This window comes from Macrobrachium rosenbergii, chromosome 20, assembly GCF_040412425.1.
Source record: "Macrobrachium rosenbergii isolate ZJJX-2024 chromosome 20, ASM4041242v1, whole genome shotgun sequence".
Taxonomy (NCBI): Eukaryota; Metazoa; Arthropoda; class Malacostraca; order Decapoda; family Palaemonidae; genus Macrobrachium; species Macrobrachium rosenbergii.
The window spans coordinates 46,892,056-46,911,155 of record NC_089760.1 but is presented as its reverse complement, the minus strand read 5'-3'; the positions used below and the strand labels follow the sequence as shown (position 1 = coordinate 46,911,155).

The window sequence follows — 19,100 nt, the reverse complement described above, 5'->3', positions numbered from 1 at the left end:
TTTACTCCTAAACAAGCTTTATCATTAAAGAAGGTAAGTTACTGTCAATATATCAGTAACATATCCTAACATCATAAAAAAACTGTAGCCAGCAATTACCCACTTTCTTTGGAATATGGATTAAGAAAATTAACTGCATTAGTGTTTCTTTAGGAGAGTTTTCCTTTTCTTACTGATAACAGTTTATTTATTATGTACCTCATTCTTCAGCAAAGCTTACTTTTCATTTACTGTTAAATAAAAAACAAACATGTTACCTCTCTGGTGACCTATAAGAGTCCTATAACATAGAGGCTTAATGTTTTTATGGGTCCTTTCACCCTGCACCAAAGATTCAAGAGTAAAGGAATTTGACCCTGAACTGTGAAGATCAAAGAATAAGAAGCATTCTCAACATGAAGAGTTTGGTAACAACTACTCCTTTTCATAATAATTAATGCAAAGTTTACAGTTAACATTCAGTCTTCAAATACACTGTACGTACATTATCATTATCATAAATGCATATTGTATATAACCAAAAATTCAAATGCAATCAAACAACTTCAAAGCCTGAAATACTAAAGGATACATAATAGCTAATTTGGATCCTTATGATCACTATGATCTTGTGCCATACAGCATGCAAGCAAACATTCCTGAAGTTCACAATGATAAATAAAAGTCTTATACGTACGAAAATATCACAACACTACAAATCTATACCTAAATTTATGAAGTAAAAAGAACACTCTTGTGCAACAAAATCTTTACAACTGCAACTAAAACTTTCAAAATTTTCTATTTGACTAAAGAATTTTCCTTAGGACTACAATGAAAGCTTACAAAATAGGTTTTACAATACAACCATGCTCTATACAACTCCCTACCGTTGCCTTATACTTCTGGACATCTGACCAATATTTAGATGCAGAAAACTTGTTCCTAATGACTGTAGAACAGCCAAAGAGGAGTGCTTGACCAACTCCAAGCATACCTCCCGCAGTATGGTATAGGGGAAGAGGGTCGTAAATCACCTCGTCTGGATTGAGGGCCACAATATAATATACACCAGCAGTCATAAATGAAAACCTACCATGCAGAAAAATAATTTCATTCTAATTAGAACCTAGAAATTTTCAAATCTATATTCACCTAGTACTGTATATACTTTCATTATACATATAATTTAGAAGCATAACAGTGTTACTTTATTGTATTAAACTCAATTATAAAAATACAAGAACAGTAATTCAAAATCAGATGCATCTGTAAATGTACTTAGCTTAACACACACTTAAACAAAATGCCTGGGGAAGTGTTGATATGATATACATTTTTGGTTCAACTCCCATTTCTTTATTTATTGTATATCACATTTTTTGTCTCTGATAATACCTCCATACCATATACAGTGCTTAGCAAAACCCTGCTCATGGAAGTTCTGTCCTAAATCAAAATAGGAATAAAGATAATACATATTTAATATATATGCCATAGAATGAGTTTTTAAACAAACAGAATGTGACAGGAGAGAGAAAAAATGTTTCTTCTCCCAGCCAAAGCCCACAAAAAACGATGCAGAGAGAAAAACAATCAGTCTAACAATGATTGGAGGACTAAGTAAAAGAAAACAGAAGCACAAATAGAATTCCAAAGATTGCCAGAACAGAGAAAGAAACCATCACCAACCCATGTAATGAGAGCATTACTGATTTCCAAAAAGTAACTGTGGAATTAGTGGATTGACAGCTGTTATGAAACTGCTGGAGGGAAAAGGAAAGTCCTTCTTAATCTCTAAAATAAAGTACTTTTTAGCTCCAATGCCTCCTTGAAAGGGTTAAATCTAAAATTAGTTCTTTCCACCTCTACTGCACTGTGCACTTTCTGCCCGAATTCCCATCTGGTCTTTATCTTCATTTAGGCCCATTTTCAGGATTTTCTTTGGCTTCCTACTGGTCTCCACCTGTTATCTCCTGATCTACAATTTTCTGAATAACTGTTCCTGGGCTTTGAAATCTTAGTATATTTTTACACTACACTGTTAAACACATATCTCAAACTCCCTCAATTGTAATACAATCTTCCCAAGCAAATCCAGCTATGAACCTTGGTATTCTGTAGTAACCCCTTCTCAAAATACTCTCCATTTTCTATATCAGCATTCATGTATCTGCTGTACAGAGTATTACTGATGCATTCTTCTTGCAAACATCGTAAGACAAGTGTTGTTTTATTTACTAATGAGATCCTTTTATTTACCAACAGTCTAGCAATCTCTTTCCACTTCATCCACGGTGTTTCAGCTCTTTTACTCTCATTTCTTTATTGACCCCCTTAATGCTGCTTCATGGTATATTGCACCTTCATGGTAACAGACATGTTTATCTCTTCTAAGAACTGACTTATAAGATTAATTTGTTTCAATGCAAAACTCCATCATTCTAAGACAGCCTTTCAGAAGTAGCAGTTATTTCCAGAAAGCCACAGAAAGAAATGTCCCCCCCCTTTCCACCTATCTTGGTATGCATCTGGGTCCCAAAGCTCTTCTACCAATTGAAACTCATCACTCTGTCATTCTGTTGTTCAGCCAATAACTGCAGCCTCATCCCAACTCCCCCCCCACCCCCGCCCCCAACACAATTTCTTTACTCAAAAACTTCTTTAAGAATCACCAAATTATTACTTCCTAAAATACTTAACTAATTTTCTTTCCATTATTATAGTGGTCGTATTTCTATGACTTTCAATACATTTTAACATTTCTGTTGTGTGCATCTTTTGCAGCCTGGGATTAGCTGACTGAGATTAACCAGCTTCACACTCCTAGTATGAGCAGATTAGATATCCTTTCCCTAGATTCAAGCCATCAGTTGTTTTACTTCTGCTTACTGCTTAGCTTATAGCTTGGTAAAATTGAGCCATTGTTTATTTTCATTTTAATGTTTGATTATTGTTTAAGATCTATTTATGTACTTACATTTCATCTATTAATAAGTACAGTTGTTTCTCCTCTGGACATTGCTGATTATGCCTCAGTGTAGGTGTGTAGAGGCTCCAACCAAAGTATGCCACAGTTTCATAGCCACAATTGAGGACCCTCATTTGCTTCGCAGTGCCTGCAAGGGCTAATTATGCACTCCAGATTAGTCCTGTGACACATGTAAAGACTGGACTGCATCTCCTTGGATGTTTAATAGTACGAAGAGGAGGTATCAAAGGTCCAAAGCTTTTGAGGAGGGTCGGGCTTCATCATCTGCAAGTTCCTCAGTGCTGTCAGGAAAAACTTAATCAAGAGAGATGGGCTTTGAATACAATAAACTAGTCTTCTGTACTGTCATCTTTGACAAAAAATGGAGCATAGCTCCAGGACTTGACTGAGAACCTTCCTGAAAATATGTTATCAGAGCTAGAATCTCCCATTCCTTCCTCTCATCACTAAAAGATTTCCCTTTGCCTTAAAGGTTTTCAACTGCTGTGAACAAAGGCACGTGTTCAAGTAAAGCTGACAGCGCACTGCTTGTAACTGGCAGTAGTGTGCCTATTAATTTGATGTTTCTCAAGCTTCCTCTTCATTACCAGAATCCCTTGCAACCACTAAGTCCCATGGACTGGTAGCAAAATCACAAGTCTTCTTCTAGAAAGCTGAAATGGGTTCAAATGCCAAGCCTTCTAGCACTACATGCACTTCTCAATATGCAACAACTTTTGATCATTCTTATGTGCAATACTCATCTAGTGCCTTTTTCAGATAAGAGATCAGATATTCTTTTTTCCCCCTCTGGCATGTTTCTGACACATCACACAAAAGTTCTGATCATGTGTCACAATTCATAATCCAGTCTCTGCATCTGGAGAATCTGATATAGTCTGATATAGAATTCAAGCTTACTATGACCATGGTACTTGATACCATTCTCAATTAGATATCTTCTAGAATGGAAGACACAGGATCTAAGGAGAGATCTGATCAACCCATGCTTGGCCCCCATATCTTTACTCTACCCGAGGCCTGCTCAAGACACTCGTAAAGGGTATCTGGGCAGACTTCTTAGGCTTAAGCTGGACCTCTTGGTTTAAAGGCACTGGTGAAGGACTCCTCACCTTCTCTTCCAAGCCCTTCAGTTGTTTTGCCTCCTTTAGAGATAAACAATAACAAAAAAATTCTAAGGAAGTTGATATTTTCCAACTGGAAGGAATGGACACTGATACTCAGCTGATTTGCTGGCTGGTCCTTCCAAAGACAACAGGGGGAAAATGAAAGTGAGAAAACTTGCAGCCTCCCTCTGGCAAGCTTCCACCTTAAATGTGAGAATGTTAACTAAATTTGATTGCCATTACAATGATGATATGCATTCCTAAAGACTCTTCACAATCAGCTGACTTCCTCTGACTTTGACTTGTTCTGCATGATTGATAATAGACCCTTATCTCTTTCCCATGGATCTTGTGGGAGAGATCTCAGGTTGGCTTGATTGTTCTTAATGCCTGGGAGGCCATGATTTCCAATGGGAGCACTTTGCTCTTCAGGGGCCCTATTTTGTCACCAGATCATGGAAAGAGAGACTTTTCTTGCTGTATCCCTTGCATTGTCTAGGAGGTAGAATGAATTACATATCTCATGAGACACCAACCACAAGGTCCTTTTCTTCTGCACCATTGTTCCAGTGCTTTTCACTTTGACCTAGAAGATACAAAGAGAGTTTCTATAAACCACTCTACAAAGACCATTGAAGAAATTTACATCCACCCTTGGTCTTATCTATACCTTGTGGGGCTTTTCTCCAGAAGCACTGGCAACAATGAGATAGAATATGGTCATACCCATTGAAAATAAGAGCACTCATGGAGGGTTATTGCATGCCCTACTGAGAGCCAATTCAGTGCCAGAGGTAAGGCTGATGATAAAGGAGGCCATAGAGGATGTGACAGCACACTTTGGTGGGTTCTACGCCAACCCTTTGTAATCCCCAAGGCCTTGAGGTGGCTGGACACCCATCATCATCTTACCCCTCTCAAACAGTCCTTACTTCTGAATCCTTCCAGATGCAAACAGTAGCCTTGGTATACTGTTCCACTCAGAAGGACAGACTTCTAGCATCAGTGGATCTGCAAGAGGTATACTTCCAAGTTCCAGTGCATCATTCCTCAAGTAATACGTTTGGTTCTCATGGAAGGACAGGGACTATAATTCAACTTTCCAACAGCTCTGGGATCAAGAGAGCATCAGGTTGATTATGCACCAACAAAACTGGATAGTAATGGCTTCAAAAGAATCTTCTCATCCTCACCTCCCTGAGTCTTTGCTGGAGTGTAGTTATCAACTGGGAAAGGTTGGATCTACTTCCTCCCTTCACAATCAACTGTTTTGGAATGTAAGTAGACACCATGGCCCCCTTGGTTTGTCCAACCTGGATCAGGATTCAGAGATGTGTCATTTGCTCAGCACTTCACCTGCCAATTGCCTTCAAATACTTTTAGAGCATCTAAACACAATGTAAATTAATAAATTTGTCCCTCACTCAAGAAACATGCTACACAACATTTTTCTAAACCTGAGTACATTGTAACCAAAAATGCTTTCAAATTGCAATAACATTGTTATTTATAATGCTCTGGCCTTACATTTTTTAAACTGAAGCTAATTCTATTTACATCATGCTTATAATTTTTTATAAAGTAGCCGCTGTTCATCCTCATTGGAGTTACACTCTCACGGCACCCTTAGGGCTCCATAAGACAGACCAACCAGTCTTAAAGAATTCTCTTAAAGCTGATCTCAGCCAGAATAGTGCTAGTTGGCACAGTTACAGAATATATAGGACTCAAGATAAGAGGGTTCTGTCTCCTGTCCTACAACGACTACCAAGCACAGATGTGACAATAACGTGTATATCGGCTGGCTTACACTCCGATCTGTCACACAGTTCATGTGTCCCTGGTGTTTGCTACAAAAATAATGTTCAACATTGCATTTGTCAATAATCATAACACCACTCAAGCTATATACTGTACATACTTTTAAGACCCAGTGAAAAGTTTTAGTTCTTTAAAATTTTAATGTGTAGGCTTATTTTTGTAAAAATAGGGAGCCAGTAGGTCTCCTGCAAGGCGAGAAGTTAGGAGTAGGTCACCAGGCTATGTTGTAATTGCCATTCTGTTTTCCTTTTCTGTCTAACAAAGCAATAATTAGCATTAAAGCAATAATATTAAACAATTTTGTTACTGAAACTCAAGAGTCAATCACTCTTTTTAACATTGATTTATAATTTGAGGTTACCCAAAGGGTAAATTGAGTTACCCTAACTTTGCGTCTTCAAAACATAGCCTTAATAGTAGTTCCCAGTTATGCTTGACTTATTACCGTTGGTGTTTACTAAAAAGGCCAGTATTTCCTTTGTAGTATTTTATAATCAAACTAAACTGATTTTTTGATATAGAAAGTTCCCCAGTTATCCTTAACACTGGGGTCTTTTCAAGTGTCATAGGAAACACAGTAATTCAAATCTACTTCCAACAGGTATCACCCCTCCAGTTGTGACTTCACAGGTGTTGAAACAATTTGTTGCAGTGACCGTTTTCAAATGGGAATATGAAAATTACTTTTTCATGATGGTGAACTTTGTCAAGTTAAAATCTTAGAGACACTGATTTTATAAAAATTGGTACAATAATTCCAATACAGTAATTTTAATTAATGATTTTAATTATATACCAACTAACATAGCCTAGTACCTTTACCTGGTGCTTGGACATGTGTGAAATATGCAACATGCTCCTGGCAGAAAGTTTAAATAAAGAAAGAGCTCATTTTAAGCTGCCTCTATGAGTTATAGGTTTCAGTAGGAGTATGGAAGGAGGAGATTTACATCTTTCTGGCAGAACTCCAGCTCTGAGTTTCCATCCTTCTCCAAGCAGAATCCACATTTGGGCCAATGCTTTACAAAAGCCGTGGATTCTAGTTACTCCCACTGCAACTCCTCCGATGGTGATGGAAGAGTCTTTCCTTGGGAGAGAGGCCACTCATACCCGACATAAAGTGGATATAGCCACTGAAATTTCCATTCTATATTCAGAAGATCTAGGGAACAGTCTTCTGCTTTACATGAGAGGGAGACCTCAGATGAGAATCTTGCCTCACCTAAGCAGCAATCAGATATTGAAGGGTATCCTGACAGGGTCCACCCAACCCCATCTGAAGTGTCCATACCTTCTAAGGGGCAGTATAGTTCCTCGTTGGGTGAGTGGGTTCCGTTCTCAGCTAGTACTCTGCTGGCCGCGAGTTCGAATCTCCGACCGGCCAATGAAGAATAAGAGGAATTTATTTCTGGTGATAGAAATTCATTTCTCACTATAATGTGTGGTTCAGATTCCACAATAAGCTGTAGGTCCTGTTGCTAGGTAACCACTTCGTTCTTAGCCACGTAAAATAAATCTAATCCTCCGGGCCAGCCCTAGGAGATCTGTTAATCAGCTCAGTGGTCTGGTTAAACTAAGATATACTTTTAACTTCTAGGGGCATAGTGATTTATCAGGGACTTCTGTCCTGCCAGGCAGTGATGATGCGACTGCCTTGGCTCAGTCAGTTCAAGAATGCTTCACTGATAAGGAAATCATCCTTTATATTAGAGGATAGAGAAGATGCATAGTCTGTCCTTGCAGAGATTGGTTTTCTCATCAAAAACCTTTGGTAATGGGAACAGTAATAAAAAAAAACCAAAGCCCAAAAAGACTTGGAATCAGCTGTCTAGATCCCCATTAAAATCAGAAAGTAGTACGGGCACCAATATCTGCCCCTAAGAATGATGCCGATAACCCCTGGCGAGATGCCTCAATGCACATCCTTTCACTAGATGGAAAATACCTCAATAATGAAAGGAAAATTATGATTGTGGCCAAGCATGTAGAATTTTTGGACAAAGCATCCTTTCCCCAACACTGAATGGCTCTTTGTCCCCCTTCCAATAGGAATTCAGAAACCATCAAAAGAGACGGTTACCCTACTTATTAATATGGCCATAGAAACAACCTTCTCCAGTTTATTGGAAAATATGGCACAAAAACAATTTTAGAGAACCAGTACCCTCTCCAAGAGGCACCAGCCTTATGTACCTTCACTTTTAAAACAGTCGTGCAGATAATTTCAGAATTTTGTGGTGAATGACAAATGACAGTTAATGGAAGAAATAAAGCCACTGATAGTTCAACAAAGGAATGGGTAACACTTGTCCTTCCTTTTGAGAGGAAAGCTGCCATTGGACATGGCTACCCAGCAATTTAGGACCCCTAAGAAAAAAATCTCAAGACAGCCATGCCTGAATTTTATGTTAGGCTCTACCTCAAAATTATAACTTCTACTACTATGCTGTAAGTAGCTATTAAAGAGCTTCCACAGTCTTCCAGAACAATGTTTGCTACAGTAGCCAAAACAATTATGTGGACCCTGAGGGGGGAACACTATGACTTTCTTAAGGCCAGTATTAAGGCTTGAAAGGAAGGATTGGTAGGCACCCAACATTTCACTTCCCAGTGTACCCTCCTTATTATATTCTTCCCCCTTCCGTAGGGACCTGTTTGAAGAATCTTTTGCCACGCAACTCATACAATGAGCCCGACAACAGAACTGCACAATATATGCTGTTCTTGGGAAGGGGGAATCTGAGAAACAACACTCTTGAGAGTTTCCTCTTCCTAATCCCAAGAAAGTTTGGCATCAATGAGAGCCCTACAGCCTCCAGTCACTACTAAAGGATCCCTCCATCAGCAGAAGAAGGACAACAATAGCAGCAGCACCCCTTTCAAAACGGACATAAATGCTCCTACCAGGAAAAAGGAAAATCAACTCCTGGACTGTGTATTAAAGGCAATGGTGCACAATAGTACCCGCATGGTCGGGGTCATCACCTTCAGCATCACATCAGCATCTCCCTTGGGGAGAGTATAATTTTCAACACACTAGGGTTGAGATGGTCCCACTCTCCCCCGTCCTCTAAAGGAGTTAAAAAAAGACCCTCTTAAAGGGTGCCATAGAGAAAGATGTGTTTATTTGCCACCTCTCTTCAGCCACCCAAAGAAGGATTCCTCTGAACAAAGGGTGACCTTGACCTGTCAAGTTTGAACAGACATTGTTTGCATAATTTTTTATATATACTATACTTATTTATTTCATGGGTGCTCAACATAAAAGGAACTTAACAGGTGGCCTATGTAAGTGATTAGCTAATCTGGGGAGCCTTCAGAGAAGCAGAGAAGAGTGCTGATGAAACCTAAGAGTGGTAGTCGACAGACTCCAGCCAAAACATTTCCAAATAAATAGGAACAAGTCCCCGCTTACATCCAGCAGACGTTCTCCTGAGGCTGGTGTTTGGATACTCTTCATGGCTGGCTGTCTTCTCCCAGCAGCACTCAAACTAGAATAAGGAAGGCCCTGAGAAGATGCCTTGCACAGCCCAGCTTTTCCAGATGACAATTGGAATGAAGTCTTGGCCACTTACAGTTTCCATCTGTGCTAGATCTATTCCCGAGGTTGCGACTGTAGGATGTAAACAGTCCGGCTTTCACACGCCAGAAAAAGGCTTTGCAATCGCCTTCATCTGAGATTATGAAGATACTTCGTCTGTGGACCTGGAGAGGGTCTCTGGCAAACCAGTCGACCTGACTCCACCTTCCATATGAGAGATAATACATACCAATGCCTCCTTGACAGGTTGGGGAGGCCACTGGAAGCATCGTCACGTAGAAGAAAGATGGTCACCTATTTGGAGGACGTGTCATATCAGCTTCTTGGAGCTGTTGGATGTCTTTCCATCTCAGAAAATTGAAACCTCCAAAAGGGACCTACATTTTGTTGGTCCTAGACAATATGATTGCAATGTCTTATATAAAGAGGTTGGGCTCACACTCTGCCAACATGCTTCCACATCTGGAAGCGGACTTGTTTGCCACACGTGAGAACCATCAACTTCCAGCGTGTTTGTCTCTGAACCTGACATTCAGGCAACAATGAGAGATGTGTTCCTACAAGACTGGAACAAATTGATGATATGTTTCTTTTTCTCCAATGTCCCAGATTTCAAAAGCTTTGAACAATCTACTAGTTTTCAATGGAACAGCTTACCTAGTGACACCGAATTAGCCAAATACTCTTTCAATTGTTTTTTCTTCAATAACGGGTGACAGAATAGATTCCATTACTGTCTGCTGTTCTATCCCAGTCAGAAGGAGGGGAAGTCGTCTACACATCCTCCTTTCTGAACCGTGACCTTCCTGTGTGGATTTTTTAAATCTAGTCTACCATGAGGATTATTTATCTAACATTGCTACGTACACAGTGTGAAAACTACTGACCTCACCTATCAGACAAACCAGTCCATATGGAAAATGTGGTTAGATTACTGCCACACTGAGAGCCTAGTTGAAATCTGTTGAGACAGTTTTACATTTTATTGTATGACAAATTTTTTAAGAAATCTGTATTTTTCCTAACATACAAACCATAGGTCTTGACATATGGAATTAACTTTCAGTGAGCTGGAAAACCGGCTGTTAAATTTTTGCAAGGGAAAACCGGCCGTTAAACTTTTGCAAGATGGTTCTGATAATAGCTACTGATGGTAAGGGTGGAAGCACCACCCATCAAATCAGTGCACATTCAATTCTACCCAGTTGATTTATGTAAAGACCTCAGGTTTTTATGTTGGAAAAATGCAAATTACTTTACAAAATTGTCATTTGTTCCTACACGAATACAAACCCTCGGTCTCTATATATGGGAGACTTACTTTTGGAAGGAGGATTCTGAGTAAATCTCTGAACTGACTGGTAGTTGGGCTCACCTGGGTACTCTCTTCCTGGTCATGAAAGAGCAAAGGAAGGAGACCGTACCTCTGATCTATTGAACGAGAGATATGTTCAATTGCCAGACTTCTGGGCATTTTGAATTAATGGAATGTAATATCCTTGATTCTAAAAGGTTTGGATGAACCCACAGTGTCAAGAGACTATAAAGCTAAGAATAACCAACTGGTTTGTTCACAGTCAGTCCCTCTCTCCCCTTGCTAAAGAGAAGGAAGGATTTGCATCTACTAATTCAAATGGAGCTAGATTATAGATAGGATACTCAGTCATCTAGATCACCTGTATGCACACCCGTCCAGCATGCGACAGCTTGTTCACTGTTCCTCTGCAAACTGGAAGAGGAAGGAAGACAGGAGAAAGGGAGGAGGCCAGTCCCACACACACCTTCCCCTTGCACCCACACACCTTAGGCAAGATGCAACCTGTCCCTCAAGAGCTGGATGAACTAACTGACTTGTTGAGCATCCACCACAGGACCCAAGAAAAAGGTGTCCAAGGACCTATGGGCAACATCTCAAGGTAAAAGGAGATGAATGTGACCTTCACGATTACATTCCATCCTAGTACTTGACCAACAGGAACCACGGGACCATAGAAGTGGAATGATCAAGCTCATTGATCATCTTCGAAACATGTAGAACGGTGAAAGGTGGAAGCCTCCAGAAGTAAATGGATACTAAAGATGTCTTGTTTGTTCAAGGGTGCAAGAAGACAGAGCACAACAGATTTCTGGAAGTCAAGGTGCCAAGATCAACTGTCTCTATCTCCTGACTTTAACGATTGTACTGTTTGTAATTATATCCATCTTACTTGGAATGTGCCTGGTTGGCCACTGTACTGAAAGCTTTCCTGTCTACTCTTGTACCTGCAGTGCAATACAGTAGATGAAAGGACACTAGGCCCTTTGTTGACCATGGCACTACTGTGGTGTTGTTGCTATCACCCCAAGGAGTGTCCCTCTTTGGATCTTGAGGCTCTTGAAAGTCTAAAAAGAACTGTGCTTAGGTTCCAAGAAAGGAAGTGTAAGACACTGCAGCCCTGGTCAATGTTTCAAAGAATAAAAAATCTCTGGAGGAGGATAGTGTAACCATGGTGCCACTGCTATTAAAATAGTGCCTATTCGGACCCTGAGACTCCTGAAACTGTCACACGATCTACGTACAGTAAACCACCGTATTCGCGAGGGAGGCATACCACAACCACCCCCCACCCCGATAATACCTAAAATCCACAAATTCTTAAAACCCCTCTAAAAACACTTACAACTGCCTATTTTGATTGTTTAAACACAAGAAAACCCTCTAAAAATGCTTATACCTCAGTATCTTAACAGTTTTATCACAAAAAATGCAATTAGTCATGAAAATGATATGAAAATACAGTAATTAGTGAATATTTCTCTGTGAAAAATACCATGAACGATCGAATTTTCCACTAATAATGGGTAGATACATTCCACAGAGAAATCCGCGAATATGAGTCCGCGAATCGTGAGAACGTGAAGACGGGGGGTTTACTGTACCACTCTCTACCTCTCGGGTTGTGGATCTACTGGTAATTGCACCAGCAGCTACTGCTTATATCTCCCACATCTTCCACTCCTCACAAGGGGAGTGTAACTAGATAAAGTCAAAAGAAATGGAGTTCCTAGACACCACTTCTTGGCTGAGTTGGAACCAAAAACAAGTTGTTGCATTTAGTTTGGAGGTGAAGTCCTAAGTGGTAACTAAAAGGCCTTTGGGCACTTGGTGGCCTTTAGGGTCCTTAGAAATGGAATGCTTGTACACTGTTGATCTCCCAATGAATCAGGGAGAACGACAGGAAGCTGGAAGCCCAAGACTTGAATCATGGATGCGAAAGATGTCTCCTAGATGCCAAAAGCATCTTTAGTTCCTAGGAGGTCACTTATCCAAGTACTGATTAGCCCCAACGTTTCTAACCATGAATGCAAAAGACGTCTCCTAGACGTCAACAGCGTCCAGTGTTCCCAGGAGGTTTCTAACCATGGATGCGAAAGATGTCTCCTAGACATCAACTGCACCCGGTGAGTACTGACCAGACCCAATCATTGCTAAACTTTGCTGACTGGATGAGAAGTGATATTTTCAATGAGGTATGGTCCATGGTTGATATGCCCACGGTCCATAAAGACAGTTAAGTATACCTTAGTTTTACCAGACCACTGAACTGATTAACAGCTCTCCTAGAGCGCTTGTGTGTGTCGAGATTGAAGGACTAACCAGACTGCCTTCCTAGATCAAACAATTCTTCAAAACACTGAGGTGTCAAGACCAATTGTCGCGAACACCGACTCTAGTGACCAAACTTGTCTATTATACATCCATAATCCTGGAATGTGTCTGGTTGACCACTGTGCTGAATGTGCTACTGCAAACCCATGCACCCGTACTGTCAATTGTGGAGATGATAGGACACTTGGCACCCGGCCCTCTTGTTGACTACGGAACTATTGTGGTACCAATCCTTAACAACACTAAAGAACACCTATCCTTGGATCCTAAGGCTTGGAGAGCTAAGTAGATTCAGGTTATTGAGGTGCAGATTAGGTCAGGTTAGACTAGGTTTAGTTTCGGCTAGGCTAAGTTGGGTTAAGTACCCAACCTAACCTAAACAAATTTAGCCCTTCTGGTTGATGCCATGAGACAATAAGTTCCAGAATATTGAAGTGCGGGTTTGGTAAGGTTAGGCTAGAACTAGTTAGGCTTGGCTAAGTTAGGTTAAGTACCCAACCTAACCTAACCCAATCTAACCTTTTGAAGTGTAGGTGACTGCCTTTTGGTTGATGTCTTGGGGCACGAAGTATCTCTGGGGGGGAAGTGTGTAGCAACACTCCAAGGAGATATCGGTCTTCTAACTATTAGGCTAAGGCCTGTCTCACCTCTCTAAGAGAGGATGGGAAGGAATGGGGAGACCTTGTCGTAGACCACAACCCCTCTTTCCATCTTCAAGAATTCGGCTTTATCTTTGTGCTAAGAAGTGTACTTGCAGAAGAGGACAATGAGGCTTTTGTACAGAGGAGTAGGCTTGATCCATAGATCTACTGAGCTAGAAAGAAATTCCAATCACAAAGGGAAAAAATCTTGCACGATCAGTATTAATTGACTCGTGTTTCTGAAGAATAGGGTGGTATGGTTTTATAGAATTTCACTATAAACTAAACTAACCTGTAGTCAACAACGAAAGGGAATCCAAAGAAACCTGTGCTGACGAACTGTTAACTACCTTGGCTCAGGAAGTTGAAGGTTATTATTGGTGTAAGAACAATCAAGAGTCAAGGTTCGAATGGGGAAAAATGAAACTGAGATTTCTTCCTACCTGTAAAACGTCGAAGTCTCTGGCTAAACACATAAGTGAAAGATCGTCAATTCACGTAATGACAGCTGTAGGAATCTGATAGAACGAACTCAATTGTTTGGTTGTAGTCGTTATTGAAATGAATGTTGGATACTATCAATGAAAACGACTCATGAAGGTCATAAAACTTGATACAACGACCCCATTAGCTTGTATGTAGATGGTATGGTAACGTCCACTGGCTGATACCAGGTGATCAAGCCAAAACACGTAAGTGAGAGAAAGACATTGCACTGATCAAGCCAAAACACATAAGTGAGCGAAAGACACTGCACAGACATGCTGTTGATGCACTCGAACGAGGGTTGTTGCCTCTCTAGATGTCCCATGAAGAGCTATAAATGCTCTTGGTGCATCGACTGGACAAGAATCAGTGCTTCAACATGGTATGGCTGTAGGCCCTCCCTTTCTCTTCCCAAACCTTCACACAAGAATGGTCAATGGTCTGTTCCTGGACACGCCATCCTGAGGCAACTTCCAACCCCCCCAGTCACAGAAACATGAAAGGAAGGGTAGTTAAAACTACATCCATAATGATACCAATCCAGAAATGTACCGGAAAGAGGAAGCAACATCCTAGGCCATTCTTCTTGACCCCTGGAAAAAGAACCTTTCGTTAAAGAGATGATCGGCATACTGTAGCTTCATTGATATGTCACGGACATGCCATATTGTACAATGAATAGACTGAGACAATTAACACTAATATAACGACACATCTTACAATTACCTATCCCTGGTCTATGGATATACAGTACATCATGGGGCTGCGTTTTCTTTCCTTAGAGAGCGACCATCTAAGGAGAAGCTCCATGCCTCCGTCCATAGACAGGAAAACAAAATAAGAATATGATATCCACAAAAACAACCAAGGAGAGTTGTTATCGGTCAAGTTGTACATATGTATTACTCCTTCCAAGCAGACACGAATGTATCTTGTTTGTACGTATATTCCTTCCAAGCAGACACAAACGTGCCAAGTTGCATGTACATATAGCAGACACAAACGTGTCACATTGCACATACATATAGCAGACACAGATGTGGCACAATGCACATATGTATTAATCTTTCCAAACAGACAAAGACGTGTTGCATTGTACGTACATATGTATTCCTTGCAAGCAGACACGTCATGCTGCACATACTTATAATTCCTTCAAAGCCAACATAGATGTGATTCGTTGTACATATGTATAATTTCCTAGCAGACACAGAAGTGTCATTGTACATACATGTGCAGTAAACCCCCCATATTTGTGGGGATGCGTACCACACGGGCATTAAACATGGCAACCTGGCACTGTTCCCAAAAGAACTGCCAGGGTAGAGAAGGCACATGAAGAAGTTTACACAGCCCCCAAACAGAAGTCAAAGAAGGCCCTACTGCAAATCCAACGACAAAGAAACCCTGGCATTGTTCCTGTGCAAGAACGTGCATGGAGCGGGGTGAAGTAGCTCTTGCAGCTACAACACACAGCTACGAAGAATTCACTCCTGAAAGGAGGAGCAACATGGTATTCCTTCGAAGCAAGAAACGGACATGCCACGTTGCACAGACGTGTAAAGCCAAGAATGGCTGTGCATCCTTCTTGGCTGATGACTATGACCTGAGAGAGGGCGGAACTGACAGGAGATGCAAACGATGAAAGAGAAGGCATGACTTCTGCTGCATACCAACGAAAAAAGGCACCCAGGAACTGTTTCTAAGGAAGATATCCAACCATGGAAGGAACTTCCCGGACAGGATAAGAGGCATGAAGGGATGAAATCTTATCTAATCCAAGAAAAACTCGAAAGGATCTAACAGCTGGAACAGCATACGACGACAAAGACTTTTCACGGGTTTCGTCATCATCATAAGAATGAAGAGAAGGGAGCAAGCCTTTGACTCACTCCCTGCCCCCAAAACGGGGTAAGAAACAAGACAGGAACCATAGACAGGAACTCCTACTGGTCCCGGAGAGTAAGTTGGGACCAAATGCACTGTCAAGGATCTTGCAACAACAACCTCTGTGTTGAGGGAGGCGCGGGGGGGGGAGACTTGCTAGGTTTAGGCAAGAAGTATCCTTGTACAACTGAATACAAAACCCTCGCCTGGAAACACAAAAAATATGCCTTGTCCCAAGCCTCTCAATCTGTACAACATCTGAAAGACTAATACATTACAACATTCCAAGAAACTGTGTGGTCGAAAACAAAAACATTGTTTGTTCATGAAAAAGCATTTCAGAACAACGAGAAAAAGACGAGGAAAGTTCTTAAAAACAAAATTGAGATATCTAAAAACAGAACAGTTGGCACTCGAGAGTAGGATGTCCTTACAACTCTTCACAGTTATGTGATAGCAAAAGAACAAAACAAACACCAAGGAGACAGGTGCTGGGTTTGCATGAAAATGAAAAGGCAACAAAAAAGTAAGTAAAATGAAATATAAGGAGCAAGGCAGGTCGAATAAGTGAATGCATCATTAGGGAGACATAGCAAAACATGTTGAAATGTTTCAAAACATCAATACTGTATAAGCAAAGTATAAACAAAAAATATAAACAATATATCATAAAAACAATTACAGGCAGTCCCCAGTTATCAGTGGAGGTTCTGTTCTGAGGGTGTGATGATAACTGAAAATCGGCGATTTTCGGTGCTTTTCACAGATTTTCGGTTGTTGGTGCCTCTGGTAGGTATGTATCAGCGCTGATGCACGGAAAACAGCGATTTTTTGGCGCCATAAATTGCCAGTTTTCGTTGTAAGACAAGTGCCGTAAAACCGGATCGCCATTAACCGGGGACTGCTTACTGTATATTCAAACACAGAAAGGTCGGAGAAAAGAACCACACATCTAAATGAGATGGCAGCTAAAAGTAAACTGAGTAGAACTGAATGCACACTGACTTGGTGGGCAGTGCTTCTGCCCTTACCATCGGTAGCTATTACCATAACCACCTTGCAAAAGTTTAACAGCTGGTTTTCCAGCTCACTGAAAATTAATCCTATATGTAAAGACTGAGGGTTTGTACTCATGTACGAACAAATATCTTTTGAGGCCAAGTGTCTTGCTACTACATTACAACAATCATGGCATACATAGCAGCACTGTTGGAACCTTGCTTTATGGTTTTGGAATTGACTCTAATATAGAAATTGTTAATCCCCTTCTCCAGTCTTTTACACTGCAAAGGCCAGCCCCTGTAAGGCTTCCCATTACCTGGTCCCTGGATAAGGTTCTTAGACTCCTGTCATCCCATCAATTCAGTGGGCCTAATACAACTACAACTCATATGCTCCAAAAGGCAGTCTTCTTGACTGCTTTGGCATCAGGAGCTCAGTTTAGCATACTGGGCTCTCTTAGATGGGGGCAACATTTCATCTTTCACACCTACTCATCATTTACTGTTGTTTGCTGGTTTATCATTCCTCAGCAAGAATGAGGGCCTTTTAAGGGAAAATCACCTTTTCTGGTAAGGGAACTCAGTATTTTGGATAAAACATAATGCCCCACGCAAGTACTCAAGTTTACCTAAATGTCATGGCACATCCCACATGGTCCTATTTATCTTACACCTAGGCACAAACAGACCATTCTCTATACATGGGCTGAGAATTTTTCTAGTTCCCCTTACTGTATTAACCCTTTCACTACCGGGTACGTCCGCATGTACGTCTTTTACAGTTCAGTAATAAAAGACTGTGACGTACACTTATACGTCTTTCATCCCTCCTCAAAAAGCAAAGCGGTTTTCTCAAGCTTGGATGGGTTTCAGACATAGTATTGTGTATGAGAGAGGTGCTGAAGCACCACCCACTATCCATTCTAGCCAATGAGTGTCTGATGGATGTCGTGACGTCATTTTCATATGGAGATATTAGGAGGGGTATTGTCCAACAGGTGCCAGTGCGCCTCAGGCTATTATCTGAGAAGGGTTATCACGATTTTGTGCATAAACCATGTGGATTTGAATTCTAAATGTTTTTTTTCTTTTGATTGCAGTTATTTTGTTTTTTTTTCAGTGTCACGTCGGATGACAGTGTTTCGGAGTCACGGTCTGAGTACCTGCCAGATCTATCAGATGATGATTACAGGTTATCGGCAGCCTCGGTTACTGGTGATCCATTTTTAAGGCGCTTGTCTAGCGATGACGATAACCAGATTTTCGTCACTGATAACCGATTATCGGTGCTGATTGCCTCTTATCGGCGGCGCTGATCGCCTCTTATCAGCGGCGCTGATCACCTGTTATCGGCGCCGCTAACCAAGGATCAGTGCTATTATCGCCGATTTTCGGTTAGCGGCGATTTTTGGTTGTCGTCACGCCGTCGGGAACAGAACCCTGCCGATAACTGGGAACTGCCTGTATAGTGATAGTGGTGATAGTTTCTCAGAGGATGACAGTGACAACGTGTGTTTGGAAGACACTGATCCTATTGTCGGTGATGGTTGGTGGTTCGTAAGTAATCCATTTTGTGACGTGCGCCCAGACCCACCCCCCTGATTTCACTGAGGGTGACAATGGGATCTCTGCTTACACACCAAATTTCACCTGCCCACGTGATGCATTTTGTTATTTTTTTTTTGTGGTGATGTAATTGACAGATTGTATGAATGGATGAATGCTCAGGCAGAGGAGTATTTTTGCTCAACAGGAAAGCGTAAGGTGAATGGACTTCTATGGAGGCCTGTTACTCATGATGAGATGTATGTTTTTTATAGCTTGCAGATGATAATGGGGTGAATAAAATGCCTCGTACTGCTATTACTACTATTGTTACTACTGTACTATTATTTTACTAAAATACTTTACTACTTTTTCTGCTATTTTATTTCTACTACTGTACTACTATTTCTACTATTTTATAACTGTTTCTATTTTTACAATTACTTTTTCCA

At 40.8% G+C, this 19,100-nt stretch overlaps 1 protein-coding gene across 6 annotated transcripts in view; it reads right to left on the bottom strand.

Annotated features, from left to right (window-relative positions):
* The window catches only part of LOC136849333 (long-chain fatty acid transport protein 1-like), a 596,150-nt gene that overhangs the window by 157,138 nt on the left and 419,912 nt on the right, over window positions 1-19,100 (bottom strand). Inside the window, exon 8 of one of the 6 annotated variants that reach the window (XM_067122697.1) lies at window positions 870-1,071. The exons of the other annotated variants lie outside the window; for them this stretch is intronic. Within the exon in view, the coding sequence (XP_066978798.1) occupies window positions 870-1,071 (202 nt within the window). The remainder of the gene's footprint in view (window positions 1-869; window positions 1,072-19,100) is intronic. 6 annotated transcript variants of the gene reach the window in all.